General features: G+C 45.6%; 1 protein-coding gene across 2 annotated transcripts in view; it reads right to left on the minus strand.

Annotated features, from left to right (window-relative positions):
* TBC1D15 (TBC1 domain family member 15) overlaps nucleotides 1-7,382 on the minus strand; it is a 37,203-nt gene extending 29,821 nt beyond the window's left edge. The window contains exon 1 of one of the 2 annotated variants that reach the window (XM_037387851.1): nucleotides 7,243-7,382. In XM_037387851.1, coding sequence (XP_037243748.1) covers nucleotides 7,243-7,266 — 24 coding nt within the window. In that variant the 5' untranslated portion in view covers nucleotides 7,267-7,382. Of the gene's footprint in view, nucleotides 1-6,629; nucleotides 6,732-7,242 lie in introns of those variants that run through there. The other variant, XM_037387853.1, reaches the window with a different exon arrangement.
* Nucleotides 7,383-10,673: the final 3,291 nt, after the last annotated feature.

Below are 10,673 nucleotides of genomic sequence, written 5' to 3' on the forward strand. Positions count from 1 at the left end.
ACCTGCAACAGTATTACCTGTCAACACCACCTGCATAGAAAAACCACCTCATCTCCGCTACATCTTGATAACTTTTTGCCTTCAGTGACAGAGGACTGTGATCTGGAAAGGCCTTATTACACAGTGTGTGAACATCTCAAGAGTTTTAAAAAATGTCACCTGTTCAGTTAGTCAATTACGCTTCTTTGAGACACGAAAACACACTACTGGCTCACCTTGGTTTTGTACTATTCTTTGTTTTACATATTTCATCATGGTCTCTTTTTCAAAGGTGAGAAATAGGTAGAGTCAAGCTCAATCTTTCATTTTCTTTTCATATGATTAGAGCCATCACTCCTCCTTTAAGTCAACATCAACAAGCCCATCATGAAAAAAGACAAGTTCATGTTAAGAAATGCACACCATAGGTAATTAGGCAAGTCATCATGTCCCTAGGATTTTAATCAAAACCTAAAAGTATTCCTCACATTATATACATATGTATATTACAGCCCATCCACCCAGTAAGACACCTGTGCTCTGCATAGTCAACCCACTGGTCATGGAAACAGAACCCCAGGGAAGAAGAGCAGCTTATGTTGCTCAGATGCTCGAGGCCAAAAAAGTTGTCTCACCATTAAAGGCCTAACTACAGATTTAAGCAATGATTCTTTTGTTTTCTTCTACACCTATTTGCAAACATCTGTTGAACTGTCCATGGAGATGCATCCTCCTCAGGTTTAGATGTTATTACATACATGCAAGCCAGGCCCAATGAAAAAAGAACATTAGAGTGTTTGTCAAAAGCACACACTAACACAACCAACAAGGTGTAATGTGACAGGAGCTAAATAACTTTGAAAATTACTTCATTTCAAACAAATTGTAATTCTGTCTGGTAGATGTACATTTATCAGAATTACTCAAAGATTTTCAGACATCTTACTAGCTTAAAGCTAGCTCTATGCAAAACTGTTTCCAGATTTATTCACCTATAGCATGACTACTTAAAGGAAACCTACCACTGTAAAAGCACTCAGTTGGCAACTTTTTTCTATGAAGAAATGATGGAGAAAGGGCGGGGGGGGGGGGGGGGGGGGGGGGGAAGAGAAGAGAGAGAGAAGTTTGCACGATTTAAGTATTACTTTTTAATAATCTTAAAATTTCAAGTTTGCAATAATATGTACCCGAGCAGCTTATGTTCATAGGTCTTTCCTGTCAAGCAAGTCCACACTTGCAACATGCAAGCATGACTTACACCACATTTATTTTTCCAGTTCTACAGAATGAAAACTAGACCTACTACCTATTTGATTCATAATCCTACCAAAAACTAGAAATTGATGTAAGAGTTTCCAAATGCTGCTGCTAAGCCACTTTGACCTGTTTTTTAGTTTTTTTTCCAGGGGCACTACAGAAGTCAAAGGCAAAATCACAATTCATTCTAATCAGCCATTAAAAGCGCTGCGTTGCACAGAGACCACAGCTATTCCACTTCATAGATGACAGAGGGTCTGTAGGAACAGGGAACCACAGCACAAAATTCAGGAAAGCTGCACTGAGCAATAGCTCCCTACCCACCTACTATAAAAAAACAGAGGGAAGCAGCAGGATGTAGGCTCAGTTTACATGTCATGTCATATGCTAGTTAAGGTTCTGGAAAACTGTTCAAATATTTATATTCCCTGTCCAGCAGAAAATAGCTTCCTGAAGTCCCACTGTTGTCCCAGTAACATCTGCTGAGAAAAACTGTATCATTCTTAATACTGTAAGGACACAGCACAGACAATTTGTACCTCCAGCTCATTGTACTGCTTACAATGAGCAGTCACCAGACAATGTAACTTTTTTTGCCAAGGACATAGGCGAGCAGGTGGCCTTCAGCATACCACATCAGCAATTACAGTATATGCCAGAACACAAGCAAAGCTTTGGAAATAAACGCCTGCCATTTGACAGCAATTTACAGCCCTGTGCTATCAGCTAGTGAAAGACAACAACGCTGCATCCAAAGACGAGGTGTAGAAGCCAACAAAAATGGAGCTAGGATGTGGGGCTACCACAGAACAGGGTGGTCCTGCCCTCCTCACCCATGTATTTCCCACCCTGCATGTGCTCGGCACCTAAGTACTAGCTGATGCCACATGCACTGACTGTTCATACCTTATACTCTTTGCTCTTACCTCTGTCACACACCAACAAACTGCCAAACACAGGACACTTGAAAGAATGGAGCAGCACAGCAACTCTCCCAGGTAGTCAGCTAGTCCCATCTTTCAGACACTTCATACTGTCTCTCCCTCTGCTCTTATCCAGCTCGCTCTCCTTTTCTGCCAGAGCGTACAGCTCGGGGCCCGCACTGCTCTGCCAAGATGCCATCCAGCTTCTCATGCCAGATGCAGCTTGCAGCACTTACACAGTGAAGCAGCCACTGCCCTCCAGTCATTAAGTAGCTACAGCACTGTACAAATCCCGATTCTAACAACTTTTCAATAGCATTTACTTCATTTTTGGCTCATATTAGAGAATTGGGTAGAGGACCTCGTTGTGGATTCAACAGCTGAAGCAGCAAGTAGGCGTGCTTGTAAGAAAGCGACCGAGTAAGAAAGTCTGAATGCTCCACAGACTACAAATTAAGGAAAAATGGGTCTGCCTGCAAACATTAACAACAGATATAGCAGCTGTACAGCATCTTATTTTCAGATTCTGACTGAAGGTAAACAGAAAGATGCAACACAGTAAGGAAACAACTACAGGCCAATAAAATAAATCCAGTTTAGACAACGGTTATCCTGAGAGACCTTACATCCACAAAAGGAAGCACCTTAGTTTAGAGCTGTGCTTTAAGTTACAAGAAACATAATGCAACTTAAAAAACTGCATTATGCTGCTTTAATTTCCATCTCCCTCTTTGGAATAGCTGAGGTTTCCCCGGAGCTTATTCACACATCCACTGCTAAACTGTCACCGGGCACATCAAAGTACCTACTACATTAATAATCTGATCACTGAAAGCAGACATGCCGAAACATTTGAGTGCTCTGCAAAGAATCAAGGTAACACTACTTGACCAACATGACCTTCTGCTCCACAGAAGATGTTACAATTTCTGGCATTTCAATTTTAAGAAAAATGTAAAGCTGTAACCTTACACATCTGTTTGCTGAGCCTATGGCTCAACCTTCTGCCTATGACAGCAAAATCTCATGCCCTGCTACTTTACTTAAAAGAGTTAAAGTCTTACAAACACCAAAGTTTCTAAGGGGTGGGAAATCCCACAAATACTGTTCATGTTGTGACAAACAGGAGAAAGCTCACAACACTAGGAACCACATAGTGTAAGAAAGATTTCCCGCTTGACAACAGTTAGGTTTTTCAAGTTCTGCCTTTAGTGCACTCAAGATTTCTTGAACCACAAAGTACTTCTGCTACTTGTGCAACATGAGATACCAGTGAAGATACAAGTCTATTCAGGGTACTGAGAGTAAGAGCTTGAGGTGGTAACACACTACTTCTACCATAAACACTTCTGCAAGAGAAACCTTTCATAAATAGAAAACAGAAAGAATATCAAGAAATTTCAGAATTATCAGTGAACTGCTCTACATTCAAGCATAATGAAACCATAACTAAATTCAAAAGAGGCAAAAGCTTCCATTCACAAAGAAAACCTATGAAGTACAATATATTCAGAAAGGATTATGATTCCGTACATCATAAATTATAAAGGCTGAAAAAGTCACAATGAAGGTTTTAAATCAAGTGCTTAATAAAATGGCACAACAATGCATAGTATAGGAGTCTCTGTGCCCCAAAATTTAACTAGTAGAAGGTGCAGCAAGACACTGCCTACTCCACAGAATATATATACATCTAAAATAATCTGCTATATCTGTGCCTACAAACTACCTGAAGGATGAAAAGCTAATTTTAACAGACTATATTTTAAATCTCTTTGCTGGTCCTGGCTACAAAAACAGCCCTCAACAGCAAACCCACACACTACCCCCCGACAACACTACAGCATTTACCACAGCATTATTGTTTAGCAGTAGCTGCAGTGCTACTTGAACACTTCTAGTAGCTGAACTGGCCAAACACCTGAGCTTAGACCTGAAGCTCAGATGTTTGGCCAGTTAAAGCTCTGTAACTTTAAGAGCAAGGACACAGGCAAGTGAAAAAAAACCATCCCTGACAGACGATGTGTCAATTGGTAATCTGAGAAAGATCTAACAGCCCATGTGCTGAAAATACTCTGAACACCAAGAGCATAAAACAGAAATCATTACTGTCTTTAGATCAGCTTTCATAACAGCCTATACACTAACAGACTAAAGTTGATGTTTGTACTCCTCCCCATACACAACTTTTTACCTCATTTTCTACCCTGGTTTTCCGTTATAAGGGTGAACCCAAGGTTAGTCCTCTGAAATAAGGAAAACAAACTGCCATTTGCTAAGCAAGAAAGAGAAAATATACTTGCTTCCATGCATATAGTCAAAAGTACCAAAAATGAAAGACCTTACTGCCAAGTCACTTGCAGAAAAAAACAGCAACTCTAAGAAAGGGAGAAAAACTAAAGCTCACACTGTTCTAGTGCAGTTGGTCATTAATAAAGAATGAGTCACGACTCCAGAACTCAACAGCATTCACTTAAGTCTTCCAGAACAGAGTTAACCATATAGAGAAAATGAAAAGAACCTCCCAAGATACAAAGCAGCAAGAAGAAACAAATAGGACAAAAATCCCAAGTAAACTAGTACATACAGTTAGATGAGGTAATCAAATTTATAATTCATATCCTATTAACATATGGAGCAGAAGCCAGAGACAACATCAAATAGCCACACTGTGAATCCACTGATATTAAATGATGTCTGGGGGGAAAAAAATGTGATAGAGAAGGGGGAAGGCAAACAGGGTAAAAATGTAATGGAAACCACAACCTTCCATGGTTTGCTGAAACAAGATTTCATGAAAGCTGAGACAATGCAGGCTATCCCAGCTGCTTAATATATTACCATGTGCATTCCATGGGAATTACTTTGTGTGATATTTTTGCAGAAAAGCACATACACATTACTTTCATGTGATAAAATCTGCCAAATGAGACTGAAGCACCCCACATACTAATGCCTACTACTCTATCAGAAACTCACCACCTGAAACACCTCATTACAACACGGCCAAAAGGAAAAATGTAATTAATGTAGGACATCCATAGCTTGGAAACACACTGGAAAGCAAAATGCTTTAAGTGAGAATTCTGGGTCTGTACCACCTTACACTGTGTTTATTCCATCTGGAGTGAAGTTTCACTAGTTTGTGAGCCATTCTAAAATCCTGCTGCCACCCAAAGGAACAATTTGTGATCCAATGTGCTCCTTAGACCAATAGAAAACTAACCCAGCCAAAAATAAGCACACACAGTTCAATGTACTCTTTCAGCCTGCTAAATGAAATCACCCAGAGATCAAAGGAGCACAGTTACCAAGCAAGCAGAAGTGCAACACACAGGCAGGTAGGTCTAGAGGATGGAACCGCTCCTACTGAGAGCAGTGAAACTTCACATCAGCCCAGCCACTTCACGAAGTCAGAGAAAACACAAGTGTCATTTTTTCTCTGTATCAAGAGAGACATGGCAAAGAACGTTACTGAACTAGCAGTTGCATTAACCATGTGCATTAGTATTGTGGATGTGGAATAACTGAAACAGAGTTTTGTAACATCTTAAGAGATTTAGTCTCAGACAGACTTTTTTTTTTAAAAAAGGAACAATGAATATGTAGCAAATTTACAAACTACTAATTCACAATAGTTTTAGCCTCTCATATAAACTATGATAATATAGCTGCTTTCAGGAGAAACTTCCTGAAGAAGATCCCAATAAAAAACTATGTGGGGGGAAAAAATAAAAAGCTGCAGAAAGAAAATATTTACCACCATCCAGTAAACTGCTAGACTGACCTTAAAATGGACAAAACCAGAAGAGTAACTTTTCTCTGTATACATAAAAAATGGATGTACATAGCTAGAAACAGCTTGGAGGACAGTATGACTATCCTTACATTTACGGCACCTAAGAGCAGTAAAGAACTCAAAGTTTTAACAACTCGAACTGAACAAATTGCCTGCCCCATCAGTTCTGGTTGAAACAGGTATGGTAAACTGGCACAAGCAAAATCTCTACTGAATTTTCCAGCTAGCTAAATGCACTTCTCGGCACCCTCAGAGATGCACAGACACAACTAATTACATATGCTCTCTTATGCCGAGATCAGCGTGAGCTGAAATAGTCATTTGCTGCCATATGCTGGAAAAGTGAACTTGAAGATTATCACATTCTAAACGTGGCTACATACAGTCAGGCACTACACTACGATATTAAATCTCAGAAAAATGATCCACGTGCTTGGGAGCCCAGCATTGCAAAGAAACACTTTTAGAAAACAGTCACAGAATGAAAATACTTCTACAATAAAACCATATGGACACAACTCGGATCTGTTGGTGGGGAGGAGGGAGGCAGCTGCCGATACCTTTCCTCCTGTGTCCTCAAACTAGGCCAGACACTTGAACCCGCGTCAAGCCCCACCGTTTCATTCAGGAACGCTCGGCAGCGATAGGGCACGCAAAAATCTTGACGTTACCAAGTTACCCACTGACGAGGCTCTGTATCCACCGGCTACCGGCGCACGGGCCAGGAGAGAGGCCAGCGACGTCCAGCAGCACCCCTGGGACAGGCGGCCGGTAGACAGAACATGTCTCCTTCCTCCACCTCAGCCTCAGAGCCTGCTCCGCGGAGGCCAAGCCCCGGCTCCGGGGCTGCCCACCTCCGGCGGAGAACGGCCTCTTCCCGCACCGGGGCCGGCTCTCCGCGCAGCCCGGAGCCGAGTCGGGGCGGCGTGGGACGCTGCCGGGGCGGCTGGCGCTGCGACGTGCCGCCGCACCCGCGCCGGACAGGGCCCAAGCCCGGCCCGCCGGCCGCGACCCCCTCCCGCGCAGCCGCGCCGGGCGGCGCAATGGGCCCGCGTCCGCCGCCGCCGCCAGACCCAGGCCCGCCCGAAGGCGGGACGGCCCGGGTCCCGAGGGGTGGGCCCGGGTCCCGAGGGGAGGATAGGCACCCACGCAGGGGCCCGGCCGCCCCTTCCCGCGGCCCGACAGCTGGGACGACCCCAGCCCGGACACGGCGAGGCACCCGAGGGGCGAGGACGGCAGCCACGGCCGCCCGCGCGGGACCCGGGCCCAGCCCGCCCCCGTTACCTTGCCGCTCGGAGGCGCCGCCATGTTGCCTACGAGTGTTTATGATGACGTTGCGCTCTTCACGTGCTTCCCCGCCGCTCCACAACAACCCCCGTCAGCCCCTCCGCGGCCGGGCGGGCGGCGCAGGCGCACTCGGGCGGAGCAAGCGCCACCGCCGCCGCCGCCAGCGCCGGGGCAGGGAGAAGCGCGCCGGCCACGGACGGGAGCGGCCGGGCCCGGCGGGGGGCGGGGCTCCGGCCACGGGGGCGGGCGGGAGAGCCGAGCCCCGCCCCCCGCCGGGGCCTCCGCGGGCGGCGGCAGCCTGCGCTCCTCGCAGCGCGCCGGCAGGGAAGCGGGGAAAATGGCGGGTTTATTTCTTTTTCTGTCGGCCGTGTCCCGTCCCCCGCAAAGGCTGCGCTCTTTTCCCTTGGTCTTTCCGCTCCGTTTGAATCCCTCACGCGCGGCGCCCTGCCAGGCTGGCCGGTGCCCCGCCGCGGGGAAGCGGATTGCGGGTGGGCCGGGCAGGCAGCCCCCGCGGCCCGCCGCGCTGCTCCTTGTCCCGCCGCGCAGGCTCCAGGGGGAGGCGCGGGGCTGAGGGGCGGTGGAGCCCGGGCTGCAGCCGGGCCGTTACCCGGCGGGGCGCTGCCGGCCCGGGGCGTGCTGCCCCTCCGCGGCGCTGCGAGCGGCAGTGGCCCGGCTGGGTCGTACAAGTATGGCCGTAAGGGGAAGGGAGCCCGGCGGCTCCTCACCCTGACAGCCTTTCCTGAGCCACAATGACAATTTGAGGGCTGTTGAAAATCTGATACAAAGCACACATTGTACTCTCTCTAGTTTTCTTTCTCTTCCCACTCTTGCACGATGTAACCGTCAAGGAAATAACTGGCCCACAGGCGCTGCTAAGCTGCCCTAATACTCATGGACCAGATTTCTGCTGTTACTGAAAAATACACCACTTGCAGGATGATGGCTTTCGACACGGAACACGTTCGGTTTTATCACGGGATAAAGTAAAATCCCATCAATGTTAGAAAATATTCAGCATTCATACGTATACAGATTTATAAAGTCTGAAACAATCCTGCAGATGTCAACAGGTTTTGATTGGGCGTCTTTACCTCGAAAAGCTTGAAAAAAATTAGCTTTCAGTCAGCGTCTACACCATTTGATCCTGCTGAAAGCCATAAATAAAGATGGTTTTTAAGGTGTCTGTTATATTCAAGCACCTTATAAAATCTTTTGAGCAAATAGTATATCCCCAAATATTGTTTATTTGAAACAGATTAATGAGCTGCTCACAGGGAAGTGATTTGCTAATCTGAAGGAGTAAAGGTAATTTTTTTCTTTGTCCTGTGCTGGTTTTGGCTGGGATAGAGTTAATTTCCTTCATAGGATGGGCTGTGTTTTGGATTTGTGCTGGAAACAGTGCTGATAATACCGAGATGTTTTTATTATCACTGAGCAGCACTTACACAGAGCCCAGGCCTTTTCTGCCTCTCACCCCACCCCAGCAGCGAGCAGGCTGGGGGGGCACAAGCAGTTGGGATGGGACACAGCTGGGACAGCTGACCCCAACTCCGACAAAAGGAATATTCTCTACCATATGACATCATGCTCGGCATATAAAGTTAGGGGAAGAAGCAGTGGAGGACATTCAGAGCAATGGCATTTGTCTTCCCAAGTTACCGTCACCCGTGATGGAGCCCGGCTTTCCTGGGGATGGCCGAACACCTGCCTGCCCATGGGAAGCAGTGAATGAATTCCTTAGTTTGCTTTGTTTGCGCACTTGGGTTTTGCTCTACCTGTTAAACTGTCTTTATCTTAACCCACGAGTTCTCCGTTTTACTCTTCTGATTCCCCCATCGCACCGCGGGGGGGAGCATGTGAGCGGCTGCGTGGGACGGCTGCCGGCGGGGGTTAAGCCACCAGTGTCTGTCATAAAATGGCATTACAATTTACTCCGGACTTCTCAAATTAAAACCTCATTTGGCTAGGTTAACACCCATGCTTTACTTTTTACCGTGGAAAACCAGATTTGCGGTTCTCGAGAAAAATACTGATTTGCTTCAAAGTTGTGGGAGCCTGTCGTTACTCTACATAAACATGCATAAGGATGAGAAAATAAAATAAAACCACAGTCAGAACACAAGTCCTTGTAGTATTACCTAGGTCTGGAAAGCTGTATGGGCATAGAAAAAATGGGCATCATAGCTTTGATGGTCCCTTGCTTTGAATTTAGTAAGAGCACAACGGAGTGTTACGGTGAATACAAGGAAGAAGGCTACCCATTAAAAATGCATCACCATAAATGAATTGCTTTGAGAAGTGAAATTGTCATTGCCATCTTCCACACTCACAGCAGTTTCATCTTGTTTGGTCTTCCATGTCTTCATTTCCATCCTCTCCCTTTCTTATAATTTTCTTTATTTCTTTCTCCTTGCCACGTAATTATACATTACACACCCATGTGTAATCCCATTCCTCTCTCCACTTCCTTTTCATCTCTCAGCTCCCTGAATTCTGCAGGAACACCGGAGACTTCCTTTGCTTAGCTCCATGGCATACTGTCATTCTGGCCCACCACTGAAACTGCTTTGTCAAGATTTCTTTCAAAGTTCCTTTCCTAGGAGAAGCTCAGAATTAAGATTCCCATCTCAGTTTCATTAGCCTATATCACAATTTACAACAGACTCCTTGAGGTCTGCCCTCATCACTAGCATGACTGCCATCTTCTAGTTCTCCTATCTCTTGGACTTGATCACTAGCATATTCAAAGCCTCCCTCTCTTTGTAAGTAATTGTGTCAATAAAGATATATTTATCTCATGACTCACCACTTTATTTCTACTACAGCCATTAATCCTGATCCAAATTCAAATCTTTTTTGATCATCTGCAGGCAGCTAACAACAGACAAGATGGTTTTATCTTCCTTCAGACTCTCTTAGCATCCCTCCTGCTCTCTCTTCCCCCAATATCAACATCCACCTGTCTCCAAGGCCTACAGCTTGGCTGATGCTTCAGTCTTAGGTATGTCTCTGGATTCTCTCTTTTATGTTATAGCTAGCACTCTTGCAGACTTTACAACAGCACAATAGCATAGCTTTCCCTGTCTGTCCACACAGCTAAACATTTTTTTCTTGTAACACTCTGTTTGCTGAGAGTGACTGACACCATTTTGACCTGTTCAGACTCCTGCAGGATGCTTTTGCAAAGGCCATTTCTCTAGTCCCTATCCCTTTAACCCTCTCACCAAGCCCCTCCTGTACATCTACCAACTCGCATCCATCTCTAGGGCCCAACACAAAATGCCCTTTCTCCCTCTAAGGAGGATTACCTCCCATGATTACTCACTGCCAAAGATCCAGCTTCCACATCAAGCCAGCTCAGTGCTAGACTGCCTATTTGTAAAGTTTTTATGCAAGAAATTGCGTGGAAGGCTTTTTCCTCAACCTGA

The sequence above is a fragment of the Falco rusticolus genome, chromosome 5 (genome assembly GCF_015220075.1).
Source record: "Falco rusticolus isolate bFalRus1 chromosome 5, bFalRus1.pri, whole genome shotgun sequence".
Lineage (NCBI taxonomy): Eukaryota > Metazoa > Chordata > Aves > Falconiformes > Falconidae > Falco > Falco rusticolus.